The sequence below is a fragment of the Leptidea sinapis genome, chromosome 29 (assembly GCF_905404315.1).
Source record: "Leptidea sinapis chromosome 29, ilLepSina1.1, whole genome shotgun sequence".
Taxonomy (NCBI): domain Eukaryota; kingdom Metazoa; phylum Arthropoda; class Insecta; order Lepidoptera; family Pieridae; genus Leptidea; species Leptidea sinapis.
In genome coordinates, this window is record NC_066293.1 from 11,269,356 (window position 1) to 11,285,225 (window position 15,870).

Here is a 15,870-nt window from a genome sequence, read left to right on the forward strand (position 1 = left end):
GGCGATATCCTTATAGATATGCGACCGTGACCTAGTATTAAAAAAAATTAAACTATCCCTTAATTTCTAAATCACCGTCAAAAATCATTTAGACAATCCCACATCAAATTTCAGTGAACAATAGTCACGGGTCATTAGCAAAAATATCACTTACGTCATTCTCTATCGAACACCACAACGCACTTTCAGCAAGAACTTATCGGGGACCTGTGGCTTTAATGTTTCTTTACTAACCAAAATATATCTTAACTGAACGGGAGAAGGCTGGAATTCCCTTGAACTTTACGCTCTTTCAGGATATGATAAAATGCGGATCTAAATTGAACCTTATAAAATGAACTTACGGTTCAATTTCTTTTGAAAAGACAAATCGTTCTGATAAGGGTGTCCAATTATAAAGACCTCCTCCCACCCCCGCATTTCGCAGCTATAAAGAGGCTGTTAGGGTATATACGTAGGTCTTTGTATGTTGGTTTGCATTCCTGGTTAGATTTTGTGTGTCTATGAGAGCAGGCTGTCTTCGAACGCGGTCGGGGACGGACGCCTTGCGGTTGGGTTCAGAAAATGAGTGCTCTTGATCCATACAACAATTAGGGTAAGAGTTTTCCCAAATAATAATATTTATAAAAATTTGGTGAATATAGCTTGTCTTCCTAATGAACAAACGTATGACTTATTATTTAAAAAGAACACTTTTTAAAAGATTAAAACGCATGTAACTGTGTTCTTACATTAGTTTTTGCATAAAATTTACCTTTTTATTATTTTACTGTCAAAAAAACCTGATACGATTACACGCGTTTTAATCCTTTTAAAAGTTTATTATTTAAATCTGTAACACTAGCGTTGGTAAAAGAATATACTATAGGCTTATTAATGATAGATTAGAAGATGGAAATAACAGACATCCAGTTAAAATATATTTTATATTTTCTCGATTTTTCATTCTTTAATTTACTTATGACGTCAACGTGCTTTTTAACATCATGAAATTTCAAATTTTAATACCATAATTTCTAAATTTCCACTTGTTTTGCACTAGTATGTATCAGGAAGCCTCTCCAGCTCCAAGGCTTGCCTTATTTCTCTGTCCTGAGCTGTGGGATCCATTGCGGATTGTTTTGATTTTCTCGATATCATCATCCCACGCTCCTGTGATTCCTCTGGTGTTGCAAGAGAATGTGGGCGGTGGTGATCACTTATCACCAGGTCGAGCAACGACTTTCCTCCTTTTTCCATACATAATAAAAATCATCATCCCAACGAGTCTTTGTACCGTTTCCCTGGTCCACTTGTGATCTGTGAACAAAAAGTTAATAAGTAGTGTTTAAATAAATATCTTATACTTATAATTATAGTACGGAACACATTCATTCCCGACTCGCACTTCACCCCTTTTTCTGTACTTGAGAAGATTGAATTAATCAGCGAATCCGGGAAATGCATTTCATGAGGAGAATTACGTCTACTGACGACTTGTCACACTCGAAAAATGTGTGGAAAAAGAAAATCTTACAAAAGAGTTTAATAACCATTTAAAGACAAAGAAAGTACTCAGGCAACAAGTAAAGTGGAAGCCACTTAAATCTCAATCTTGCTCTTTGAAGTTAATCACCCTTTATGTGTAATTTATTAGCCACCATTTTAAGTGCGAAAACAAAATGGCGGACAGAAGTCGACTTACAAAATGGTGTCTAATCCGGGAACGATTATCATATTAGTTTTTTTATCATACTCTAAAGTTGTTCCTGTTTTGCCCGTGACTTTGTCCACGTTTAATTTCGTATAACCTCGAGACTTGCCAGTTGTTTCTGTCGTTAATATTTTATTGGTTGTCAGATCATATTAATTACAGAAATCTATACATGCTACAGGATGTCTCAAGCGATGGTTTGTAATTTCTTGATCAATGAAAAAAATAGTTCCTTCACACTTTGGGAATTTATTTCTTGTAAGAATATTGTAATATATTGTCCAAATAATAACCCTCGCGAACTGCGCTATCCTTTAATGGAACGTTAAAAGTTCCTATACTATTATAATAGTGGTATAGTGGTATACCACGCGTCGCAATCGTAGCCACCGTATGGGCGTACCAATAATAACTATTCAATTAATAATGACAATTATTAGATATTAATTGAATATACTATTGAATATAACACAGCGACACAACAGCAAAGAGCAGCTGACTGTATCTTTCTCACTCGGGTACACTCTGCGGTCCCGAGTTCAACCGTTGGAGCCTTTCACCTTAGAGTGTGACGGATCACGAGTTCACCCCATTGAGCCTTTCACCTCAGAACGTGACGGATCAGTCTAACCTATGAAAAAATGTGTGTGCGGTGCGGCAAAAGAAGTTTTACTCCAAAAAACATGAATTTGGATACCGACTCTTAAAGCATTTAAAGAAATTGCTGATTTTCCATATTATTCAGACAACAAGACAATAGACATACACTGGAGACACCGTGTAAGGAAGTTGATTGGCTAATGGGTTTTTCGTGATTGGAGGCTTAGATCTTTATACGTCTAGAAAGACTATGACAGCTGTGAATACGTCGAAAAAAGTTGAGTTGACTTCTATTTGGAGCACTTTGAGCAATGCACACTAACACAAAGTTTCATACAAATCGGGAGTGTAAGATCGTAGCTTGTCACGCACACGACAGTATTAAACCTGGCCTGTTTTTATCGGTTGTCCAACAGCAAGAGACTATCTAGACGCATAAATTATCTTATATTGGAGACTAAAATGGTGTTGGTAATAAAAAGGCATAAGAGGCATTTATTTTCTTAAAATTGATTCTTTTAGAATTATTTTTGATGTTATTTGTAATATACTGGATATTACTATCGCTTCAGAAACAAATGGCCCTCTGAGATAGAAGAAGCGGCGCAAGAAACTCTCCCAGTATTTTTTTTTTGCGCTCTTTTCAATAAAAATATACAATATTTTATAGTCATTTCTATCGATATAAAATAATCATAATCTAGTCCCAGGCTGTCCGATCACTTAGATACTCAGCTGTGGGGTAATAGGATTTACGACAGAGCCATTTTTTAATAAAACATTTAAGTTATTTATAGACTAGCTGACCCGACAGACGTTGTTCTGTATATAATAAATAAAATAATGTTTTTATATGAATTTGTCAATAATATATCATAACATCAAAAATTACTTCGTAAAATATGCACCCTGCTGTCGTAATGAAATTGTTTCACAGCAGAACTGTCAAACCGTGCGTCAATAAATTCTCTCATAGAAATTATGTATGGACACATCAAAGGAAAAACAAATTTGTTGTTTTTATTTAATTTAGCAGCATTTTCCTATTTATTCACCTTTTAAACCTTCCCTGGACTTCCACAAATAATTCAAGACCAAAATAAGCCAAATTGGTACAGCCGTTCTCGAGTTTTAGCGAGACTAACGAACAGCAATTCATTTATATATATATATATTGATAATGCCTGAACAGTGGCTGGGACTTTATTATAAAAGTGTATACATTTACCCTTAAACCTATTATGTATCTTTTGAAGCCTACTAGAATTAGTTACATACAATCCCTTATTTCTAGTGTTATAATAATGTCTCCTCTGTCTACAGACGGCAGGATGGGTGCGGCGTCAGGTGGCGGGGAGTGGCGTTCGCGTATCGCAGCCCTGCGAGAGTCCCGCAAGCTGGTGCTGGTCATCGTGGCCATCGCGCTCTTGCTTGACAACATGCTGCTCACCACCGTCGGTAAGTCTCGTTCTCAAAAAACCTTTTAGCATCGTTGTGAGTTGAAACTCGATGAAACGAAAAAGCGACAATAAAAAGTGGGCTGCCATATGAATTCAAAAGATTTCACGTTTGAGAAAATCAGATAGGAAGTATTATTTTATTATTTGACGACCTGTATAGCCGAATGTTTAGCGATCCTACGTACTAAGCTAGAGGTCCCGGGTTCCCGGGCAAGATCAAGATCAATATTATTATTATTATACAATGTTTTGGTACCAGGCGATCATAGATGAAGAAGAGATTGTCTTTTATATAACGCGAGTATACATTAATATATTCTGACGTCATGCGCACGACGTATTACTAAATATACACCAGGAGAACATAAGTATGGTAGCGGTCGAATCATCGACGAACAAGTCTTCTCCGATCAGTTTGATTCTTTGGTGGTGCGTAGAGATGTGGGTTCTCTCTGCATCTTATCGCATATATCACACGCAGTGCTCAGAGGAGCTGTTTGGGTTGATACCAGCATCGAATTCCACCGCCTGACATCACGTTAAAATGCTAAATAAACCCGCATCACGTTGACATCTGGCATCCTACAACCGCGCGCTTTGCAAGAAATTTCTTGCCTTATACAGCCACTTTATGGAATCAATTACCGACTGCAATTACCCAGAACCTGTACGATTAAGAGCCCTCAAGATACTTACTCTCAACTTAATGGCTGGTAACGCATCTCTTTCACGTGCGATAGCGTAACCGTTAGTAATTCATAAATAAAGTGTTCTAGAAAAATAATATCAATCCTTCTACACATCTTTAGAAATTAGAAATAAGGGATTGCTTGTGACTAATTCTATAGCCTTCATAAGATACATAATGACTTTAATCGTAAATGTATACACTTTTATAATAAAGTCCCAGCCACTGTTCAGGCATTATTCTATAAATAAATTTAAATGTTTTATTAAAAAATGGCTCTATCGTAAATCATATTACTCCACAGCTGAATATCTAAGTGATCGGACAGCCTAGGGACTAGATTGATTATTTTATAGCAATAGCTATAAAATATAGACAATACAATATTGTATATTTTTATAAAAAAGAGCGCAAAAAAAAGGATGCTGAGAGAGTTTCTTGCGCCGCTTCTTCTCTTTCAGTGCGCCATTTGTTTCCGAAGCGGTAGTAGTATATTAGAAATGACATGAAAATGAATTCTAATGCAATCAATTTTAGGAAAATAAATGCCTTTTATTCCTTTGAAAAACAAATTCAATTAACATTATAAATGCCAATTCCTTATACAAAAACATAAATAGGTAATTCATGCCAAAAATTAATTCTCGATGAAACCGCGGAGCACAGCTAGGCGTCTAAAAGTACACCTGAATAAACATAATTCACGATAGACAAACGAACATATACTGAGGTATCACCGACCTACTGCATATTAAACAAATGGCGGGAGAAAAATCTATGATACAGATTAATAATTCATGAAGCACTTATTCGATTGCGCGCCATTTTGTATTCTGTGGTTACCACAGACTAAAAGGGCGACATAGACAAAGATATATTTCGATTTTAATGCTGAAAAATAGACACTGAATTTGGATAAGATGGAAGAAAGTTAAAAAGATCATCAAGAAAAAGAAAGAAAGTTAAAAACACAAAAATGTTTTTTTGTCACGCGCAGGTATTACCATCCGTGCGGATCTGATCCGATTGCGAAACATCCGCACATACAATATGTATTTTACATTTTACATGATTGGTTGCAGGTGGGAAATTAAATTAAAATTGTAACCAAAATTTATGAACAATGCGGAACTCGAACCCGCGACCTCTCGGGTGCCGTCCGAGCGCTCTTCCACTGAACCAACCGTTCGAGTTGAGTGAGCGAACTTAAGGCGCGGTCATACCTCTATATCAACAAAAATTGGTTTCTTCGGGAGTCGATTACAACATATCGCAATGAAAATATTCCGACGCAAAGAATACAGTGCACAAAGAAGGATTTAATGATAATTTTTAACCGAATAGAATATTTATATATAATTTGAAATATCCAATAAAAAATTTGGAAGTTGCTTCCCGAAAATAAACTTTGGAGTCAAAAATCTCCGAATTTTAAGCGATAGCAATATTCTTTTTTTAAAGAATTGAATAGAATTAGTACTTTTCTAAAACTTAAACCGAACAATTTTTCAATTTATTATGTAAATTTTGAATAAACAAAAGAAAACCAGTAAAATAAATGCCCATTTGCTTAAGTTAGCCACATGATCAACACAAATAATGTAGGGTTGGTTGTAGCGTTTACAATCCTATTTCCGTCCGCGCCTTTATTTACAAATTTAATTTAATTAACCCCAGAAGTGAGGGGTTTCACTTTAAAACTAACAAATTGCTTAACAATAATAACAATGCTTAGGTGGGAAATTATTTGCAAGGAGCGTTCATAACACAAACGTGCGGTCAAGCTCCACACGTGACATCCGCGTGACAAGAAAAGGGCCGTCACGTTCAGTTACGAGCTGGCAAGCGAGAGTGTGGAACAAACGATAAAGAGGCACGATCTTAGGCCCTTCAGCTGTTCTTTGATTATAAAATATTATCATATAAAATCATCAGCATTTTTTGTAAAAGCAATTGTAATCAACAAAAAAATATTTTAAATTCTGATATCAATTTTTTTTATATATATGCATGTTTAGGTGCCACCATTTAGTAATAATATAATGTAAAATATCTAACTTTTCTTAAAATACTGATGATGAATGATATTTTAATTGATGTAAGTATCTGCCGACGCCGAAGTGAAACAGGAATGTTTGTATGTATGTTCTGTCAGAAAGACCGTAATTATAAATCCTTTATTTTGCCAGAAAATATATAACAATGGGTGTAAATAATTTAAAGGTATCAATGTAATCGACCATTTCTGGCATGCTAAATTATTATTAAGTATTCATTCATTTTTCATTTCATTACAAATTTCTAGTTATTATAAAATTGATTTAACATTAATAAACTCTATATTTTAAGCACTTATTTGAATTTAAATTATATGTAATATTATTCGATGTCATTATTTAAAGATTAAAATTAATATATTTTTTTAAAGTCAATTTAATTTAATCTAATGTGGCATCTAACTCTCCTGATCTAACGTATTTAAATACGTTTCAACCCCTTTTCTCGCGTTCGCGTTGCTAGCAGGAAATCTAAAAAGGAATTTAATTTAAATTTGAATGGATGACTTATCGGAACACAAGAGAGAATATAAATTGAATTAAAAAGACGCCGCTGTCTTTGATCTGTTATAATATAATATTAATAGAGCAATAAATACAGTTTGTTATTTCTATGTCATATCTCCCACTTCTCGAAATAAGTAAGGGGCGCGGGTTCGAGTCCCGCATTGTCCAATAATTTTGGTATAAATTATAATAATAAAGCCTTTATTTATGATTTTCCATTTGATTTCTACGTTTTAGTGTCAGTATGTTAGTGCGGTTAGTCGACAAACATGATTATTTTATTATTAACTTTTATGTTAGTAAGTTATAATGCATGCACTATGTAAGTTTTCTTCATCATTTTCAAATGGATCCCAGTTGGGTAAAGGCCTCCATTCCATTCTATTTTTTCCTTTTTCGAGCCAGTTAGTTCCGCCAATTTCTCTGATCTCATCGGTCCACCTTTTATGTGGTCTGCCCAAATTTCTCTTTCCTGCAGGTCCCTTCCATGTTGGTATAAATTAAATTTATATAATTAATCCCAAAAACGAGTTATCATTCCCACCATTTTGATGTGTGGCCGTCCTCCACAGTGCGGTTTGCGAAGAGCTTTCTTCCACGTACTACAAAGATGGAATGAGCTTCCTTGTGCGGTGTTTACGGGACCATACGACATGGGTACCTTCAAAAAAAGCGCGTACAACTTCCTTAAAGGCCGGCAGCGCTCCTGTGATTCCTCTGGTGTCGCAAGAGAATGTCGGCGGCCATGATCACTTAACACCAGGTGACCCGTACGCTCGTTTGTCCTCCTATTCCATAAAAAAAAGACCTAACGACGAAACTTAAACCCATCAAACTTTTTCGATTTGAAAGAGCGACATCTCAAGTTAATTTCCTAATAAGCAATTATTGAGGTTGAGCAGGGTATCAACTGTAATGTAGATCCTGTAGATGGAGCCACAACTTTAGAGTTAAATAAGACATACTATAACTTATTGCGGCATGCGGATGGTTGGCTTAGTTGGTAAGAGCACTGGGACGTAGCCCGAGAGACGCGGGTTCGAATCCCACATCGCCCATAAATTTTGGTAGAAATTGAATTTGTATAATAATAAGTATACAACGTGACACAAAGAGGGCTTTAAGAGCTATTTATAATATACGACCATGAGACTAGCTTCGGGAACGTTTAATGTTGATTAACATTCCAACCCTTTCCTCATAATACATATATGTGAATATAATGTATGTTAGAAAAATATTACCCATTTCAAGAAAACTTGTGATTTGAATTCATTCAATTCAAGAAGAAAGAATCCTACTAATATTATAAATGTGAAAGTTTGTATGTCTGGATGTATGTTTGAACTTCTTTAACGCAAAATCTACTGAATAGATTTTGATGAAACTTTACAATAATATAGCTTACACACCAGAATAACAAATAGGCTATAATTTATAAAACTATAGTGTGAATTATACAAAATATAAAAGAAGTGTGATTGTTACTAATGAATACAACTAGCGACATCTCTTATCCACTAGCAAGCAAAAGATCAATACAATTTATATGGCAAAACAACGTTTGCCGGGTCAGCTAGTAAACTATACGTGATATTTAATGAGTTAGCTAGAGTTAAGGGCTCCTTCATAGGTCTTGGTATTCAAATTTTCAATAAAATACCAGACGGTATACTAGGACTCGCTGAAATAAATATATTAAACGAAATATATTAAGGCTTCATTGACAAAGAAGGCTTATAATAGTGTAGTAGATTACATTACATGCATGGTTCTTGTCTGGTTCTGCGCAGACCAACCTAAAAGTTGGGCTTGGAGTTTCTTATTAGCTCTTCTCCCCATGTCAAAGTCCCTTAACGAACTGATGTAGCGTCGTAACGTCATGAATCGTTTGCCAAGTAGTATTTGCAATATATTATGATATTGTCACTCCCTATGGTATATAAATATATTTTTATTTCAATTATGAACACCATATTATCCCAACCACGGATTATCCCGTCATCTAGAAGAAGAACGAAGCACTTGTATCTGTCTCTCTCATATTTATACACAGGCTGTCATTGTTAAGTGTAACCATGCGATTTTTCCGTAACTATCACAGATATCAAAAAACTTTAAACTGATATCGAAAGTACTTGATTAATCGTCTTGTCACACGTAACGATAACATCTTGTGTATAGTAAAAGTTGGTAAAATTATCACAAGTTAAAACAATATTAGTATAATACTCATTAACACCCTCAATAAAAGCTCAGCATTAAAAGTTATGAAATATTCTGCAATTCTGTTATTAACTCGCGATCCCAGTCGCAACTCAATCACTGGTCCATTTAACGCCATTTCTGATTCTAAAAGCACTATCTAACTTCCATATTGAATTAGCTACGAAAACTAGAACCAAGCCTGCTTCCTTCGATATTATATTATATTCAGTTAGGGCGGGGATGACATCGCCATCATGTATCGATAATTATAATAATTCGTGTTCGCGCCATTTACTTTAAACGCCTAATCCTCGAGAATAATGGGACTGAAGTGAAGAAAGGGAACTACTTCACATCAGCTGTATTAAAAAACGAATCGTCAGTTTTTTTTTTTTTGGGTTTGTTGTGTGAACTAGTGATACATATTGGAGCCCTAAGAACTGAGCACTCCAATATCAAGTAAGTCCCCTAGGGGTAAGATCACGTCTTTCCACATCTTTGCATTTTTATTCAAAATAAGTAACAGAAAGGCAGTATGATACTGGCTGGTCAATCAATAAGCCAGTGGCTCCTGGCTTATTGAATTCGCATGATAATAGTAAATGAGATATTCAGGAATATTAATATATGCTACATAACTGTTCAGACGTGGGAGACGTTGTTCCCAGTGAAGATCGAACCCGCACCCTATTGCATTTTGGGCAAACATATTGTGTTCCATTCGATCAATTGGAAGTGGTGTGTGTGGTGTCGTACCAGAATAGCACCACCCCATCTCCGCGCGTGGGTGTCGTAAGAGGCGACTAAGGGATACAAACAACGAAGGATAGGCAGCAGCATCTTTCGTTAAGAGTACACCATCTACTGCGATCGCCAACCCACCTGCCAAGCGTGGCGATTATGGCAAAAACATGATCACACCCCCGAACATGAGAGATACTAAGGCCTATTCCCCAGCGGCCCCGCTCGTGGTGGCCACGGTCGCAGCCATATAAGCGACGGGGCACGGGGTGCTTAGAATCCCCGGGTGCGCCAACGCTACCACAAACGAAGACCATTGGCCCTGGCAACATACAATGTCAAGACAATAGGAGGTAATTGACCAATAAATGCGACAGTATCGCCATTAATAAGATGGTTATTGTAAAATACTTCTTTATACAGGACACCGATACCTTGCCATAATGTCGTAACATCCTTGAGCTTGTGATAAGAAAGCTGTTAAAACGCGGCAAGTATAAACTTTTATAGCTTGACGCCGGCCGAATGGTTAACAGATAACAAAAGGTGCTTTGAGAATATTACTTTATCACAATGTTGCCTATACATATGACACAATTTAATATTATTGGGGCGAGTTAAGGCTGCTTGTGAAAATTTGGTGTGATTCCATTGAGAAGTTGATGTTGGAAAAATAATAAAAAAAAATCTGCTTATTGCATAAATTAATAACATAATATTAATGATTTTTTATGTCTTACTTGAAATAAAATTATCGCTCCTCCCCTTTTTATCGTAAAATAATTTTTATCCACAAGGTCGCCTGCTAGGACTTCAAAATATAGAAAATATTATCTTTCTTTTATTTGAGATTAAGTTGAAATAAAACAACACCTTGTACTTCAAAGTTATATTACTATAACGCATTTGGCTTTAACGTTTCTTAAATTAGGACAGAAAATGTTACAGTTTTTATGTAAAAAAATTTTATAAATCATTGTTATACTGTTTACTGTTTAACTGTTTAAGTGCAGATTATTCGTCTCAAACCAACGTACTATCTTTGAGAGTGCATTGCTTACCTCGTCATCAATATCCGCACGTCGCTTCACTTTAAAAATAAGTGAAGTATCATCAGCAAACAATACAATCTCATGGCTATCATCTACCACAAACGGTAGATCGTTAATATATATAAGAAACAAGAAAGGACCGAGAATAGAACCCTGTGGAACACCTATTCCCACAGGTTTACCCGAAGACCGTTTGCCATTTACATCGACTATCTGAACTCTATATAAGCTACATACTATATAAAAAATACACCGAATGCTTTAAAAACCAGTTAACATACTGAGACCGATTTATGGTGTATATAAACAATATTAATTTATTCCGAATTAAAAATTTCCTCTACAGTTGCAGAGCAGGGGTACCCCAGGGCTCAGTGCTAGGGCCAATCCCATATAACATGTTCACTGGCGACACATTCCAGTCTCTTAAGTTTCTGTAGCCACGTTTACTGTAGAAGGGACCTTCTTAGCTGCAGCCTCTGTAAATCTAGTCGTCGACACATTCCCACAAGCTTAATGAATAAGCTTTCACTTCAAGGACTTACTCTGGCATTTAGGAAGACAGTCTACCTACAGAATAAGTTTAGAGTATATTGTAATGACAAAACTGATCTGGAATTATGGTATTCAGCTGTGGTCATCAGCCAGCAACACAAATGTCCCTTCAGATAGCTGAAAATGACATTTTTAGCGTCGTATCAGCGTCGCCGTGGTGTACCTAGAATAAGGGAATCTAGAAATACCAACGGTTTTGGACAAGGTTAAATGCTACTTAATTATAAGGAGCGGTTGGCAGCTCATTCGTTAGAACCGTTACCACTAATCTGTTCTGGGAGCAGGTCTGCTAGACTAGAATAGACGGTACAGGCCATGGCCGACAACTCTCTAAGCACAATGTTCTCCTTACCAATTATTTGCTCATAAGTAATACGAATGATAACAGATTACTGAGCGTCCAATAAATCTAATTATTCAATGTAGGTATATGAATTCTCTGTTATACCGCAATGTATAGAACTTACAAAGAAATCGTTTTACTTTTCAATTCTTTCATACAGTTACAGTTTTCATTATTTTATATTCATCATTTATGGATTATAAGCTCAAAACTTGTTTATTTTACGTTACATATTTTAAATCTCAATTATGTATAGTAATATTTTGTATTTCATATAGTTCAGCTCACACAATGGGGTCACTAAAAATCAATGTTGTGCTCATTAAGGTATCTGTAACTGAGTAGACGCCAGTTTTTCAAGAACAGTGCCACACAGATCATTTGGTATAGATTTTTTTCTTCTTTATTGATTTTTGAATTATTAATGAAGCTAATATTTGTTTTAAATGACTTATTTTGTTTGAACGTGTGGTATAGTTTTCTTCCGAAATAAATTCATTTTCATTTCATTCAAATTTTACTCGTTAAAGATTGCTACGTTTATTATGTCTATCTATCTAACTAACTCATGACCCGTTATTAAAATTCTCGAAACGCAACTCGACTAACTCTACGAAATGATAAAATTATCGCGAGACGAGTCCATCACTAGCGGTTGATGAGGACGCTAAGTGAGTTTCACTTTGATCTCGCCGCCGAGGAAATTGGCCTGCTTCCGGTCTTACTTAGTTTCAAGTGGGGCCTATATACTCGTAGATACACTCTGTTACTTTAACTTCTCTATTTATAATAAAAGGATTTTTAGTGTTACAATGTCACCGAAACCAGGCCGTTAAATTGTAAGAAAGGAACTCGAATGACAATCTACCGTTTAATTTTAATCACTAGCGAAATTGTAATATCACGGCATACCTACGACATATATAACAGAGATAGATATCGTTATCGTCGAGTGGCCGCGAGAGGGCGCTGCGAGTGACAGCTGATTACGTTTGTAGTGCGAGCCTCTTGTCGATAAATTGATTTGTAAATCAACTTTTAAAATGTGCTGCGATATAACGGGGAATTGATTTTCATGTTATGATGTTTTATTATTTAGTTTTGAATATGATTTACCTATTTGTTGGTCTGGGTTTTTTTAATGAAAATAAGCGAAGAGACAAGCAGGACGTTCAGCTGATGGTATTTGATACGCCCTGCCCATTACAATGCAGTACCGCTCAGGATTCTTGAAAAACCCGAAAATTCTGAGCGGTTCTACAATTGCGCTCGTCACCTAATTTGCCCAGTAATTTTTACTAGAGCCCTTCAGATTGAAACACAATAATATTCACACATTACTGCTTCATGGCAGAAATAAGCGCCGTTGTGGTACCCATAATCTAGCCGGCATCCTGTGCAAAGGAGCCTCCCACTGGTAAAGGTGTAGGAGTCTGGGCTGTAACTTGGAATCAACTGACCTAAGTTCAACCGGCAAATAGTGTGGATGTGTTTTATCAAATTAGCATGTTAATTGGAGAGTTAGCCTGTTCATTGAATAACTAAAATTAATGAAATGCGGTGGTGTATCCAGTACGATATGACACGGGTACCTTCAAAAAAAGCACGTACACCTTCCTTGAAGGCCGACAACGCTCCTGTGATACCTCTGGAGTTGCTAGAGAATGTGGGTGGCAGTGACTTCTAAAATCAGATGAGCCGTACATTCGTTTATTCTCCTGTTCCACAAAAAAACTCAATGACAAAAATAAAGAAAGTCTCATATATGTGCCTGTGTCCGCTTAGTTTTATTGATTTTTAGAAATTTAAACATTCATTGATTTTTTTTACATCTCTCACGCATAATGTGACATAGTTTTTAAGATAACCTGAGGCAGCGCGATACAACGTAAACGAAGACGCAATTGCGGTGAAAAGCTAGTAATAAATGCGAAAGTGAGTTTGTTTCTAACGCTTTCACAGCCTAACCACTCAACTTAAATCATCATTAAATTAATACCGAGTATCGGTACCGGTGTCTTCCTGTACAGCAAAGATATAGCGTACATTTGAACTCAATTGTTTTTGTAAGTCTTGTGGGAACCGGGTCCACATGTAACGAACAGCGGTAAAAGAAAGCTTTGGAGCATTTGGAAAAGAGTTTGTGTAAAGATTTGTTCCTCGTCATGAACAAGGTCCCGTTTGTATAAATGTATTTGATATACATGCGAATACATGTCTTTCAAAGATCGTTTGTTTCAGTGCCGATAATCCCGGAGTTCCTGTACGACATCCGCCACCCAGACGCTCCGCTCTCCGTGGCGATCGAGGACCTAACAACGCCACCACCGCCGACCACTCCCTACTGTCCCTGTCTCAATGTCACCAGCTCCATAGAGAACATTACTCAAGGTAAATAAAGTTATCAGATCTTCCAAATAACACTAGCACTGATTCGAAGAGCTCAAAATACTTCTACTTAATCGGTCACTCTTAACAGAGTGGACGACCACTCTGTTAAGAGTGTCGCTAAGATGATGCAACATTAGTCGCCGTTGGTCTTTGTAAATCTAAGTCACACTGCCTCCTGTACGATGCTCCTCCACTTTTGGCGGTTTGTAGCATTGCGGGAGCACTCCACCACAGGTGTCTGGGTCACTGCTTTGATCAAATCCGTCCATCGCGTGGGTTAGTGTCCTTCGCTCTTTTCCCCTCCACCTGGCCCTGCACTATCAACCGTTCAATCGATCCTTCATTTCTGGAGATGTGACCAAAGAACTTCAGAATTCGTAGTTGCACAGTCGTCGATCTTTCTTTAATCTTCAGTTCTTTTAAGATGGAATTGTTGGTTCGGAAAGCCATCCAAGGGATTTTCAGGAGTCGCCTCCAGCACCACATCTCTAAGGCGTCAATTTTGCGGCGGTCTTGCAGTCTCTAAGAGACCAGGTTTTAGCCCGTAGAGGAAGATTGGAAACACAAAACACCTGTTAAGTCGAACCTTGGTGGTTTTGGTGATCCTTGTGTCTCTCTCTATAAAACTCAAAATACTAGAAAAATAAATACGACACGTATTAAATTTATTAAAGATTGTTAAGTTTAAAATTTCTTTTTATATCCTTTGTTACATAAAATCGATATATAGGCACTAGGAATAAAACTACAGAGACTCTTTGTTTGAGGATTCACATATCATGTGGAGTAGTTTTGTTAAAATAAAATTAATAGCTTTGCTTTGATTTATAACCGAATTAATGTTATAAAAACTACAAACACCTAATCCTTCCTGGGTAAGTAACTCTTGGAAGAATAAAAGTGATGGCATTTTTGACCTACTACTTTATTATAACATTAACCAAGATAATAGGGAGTTAGATATGCTGTAGTTGAAAAGCTTACTAAGGAGTTGATTATGATCGACTTTATCAAAGGCACTACTGAAATCTGTGTAAATATCATCAGTGTGGACACTGCTGTCATCACATTTAGCTATCTTATAATGACTTGTTAAATTAGTTTTGTTACTAACAAAATGCTAAGTGTTACAAATGTGTGTTTTTTTTAATGCCGACCTGTTGGTAAATGATACGTCACGAAATTCAGGGTTAGTGTTAACCCAAAAGTTTTAGCTGCATCACACTAGAACACTTAGGATATTGTGTTAGTAGCCCTGTAATTTCACACTACGGTTTTATATTGTCAGGCCCTATTGTAGTGCCTTTCTAAAAGGTATTGATGTACCTGCTCACTAGCTATGGTGTATATTTTATTTGTTCAATCGAGTTTTGAACTCATGGAGTATTTATACTTGGTAAACTCATGGAGTATTTATACTTGGTATGGGTACATTATCAGGTTCTCGAATAAATGACTTTACAAATTGTTTGGCAAATATGTTGGCCACTAGTGTAAGTGGTTGTGGTACAGACACTTTTGATGTTATCTGCTGACGAACATAAATAGCCTTAGGGCCTCACCTTGCAATTACTT

At 36.4% G+C, this 15,870-nt stretch overlaps 1 protein-coding gene and 1 non-coding gene across 2 annotated transcripts in view; one reads left to right on the forward strand and one right to left on the reverse strand.

Moving 5' to 3' along the window:
• Positions 1-465: 465 nt before the first annotated feature.
• Positions 466-15,870, forward strand: part of LOC126973499 (synaptic vesicular amine transporter) — a 30,990-nt gene continuing 15,585 nt past the window's right edge. The window contains exons 1-3 of the mRNA XM_050820828.1: positions 466-595; positions 3,617-3,751; positions 14,146-14,295. Of these exons, the coding sequence (XP_050676785.1) occupies positions 3,625-3,751; positions 14,146-14,295 (277 nt within the window). The 5' untranslated portion in view covers positions 466-595; positions 3,617-3,624. The remainder of the gene's footprint in view (positions 596-3,616; positions 3,752-14,145; positions 14,296-15,870) is intronic.
• Trnaa-ggc (transfer RNA alanine (anticodon GGC)) lies at positions 5,559-5,630 on the reverse strand. Its single transcript has one exon. It is a non-coding gene; the product is annotated as a tRNA-Ala (tRNA).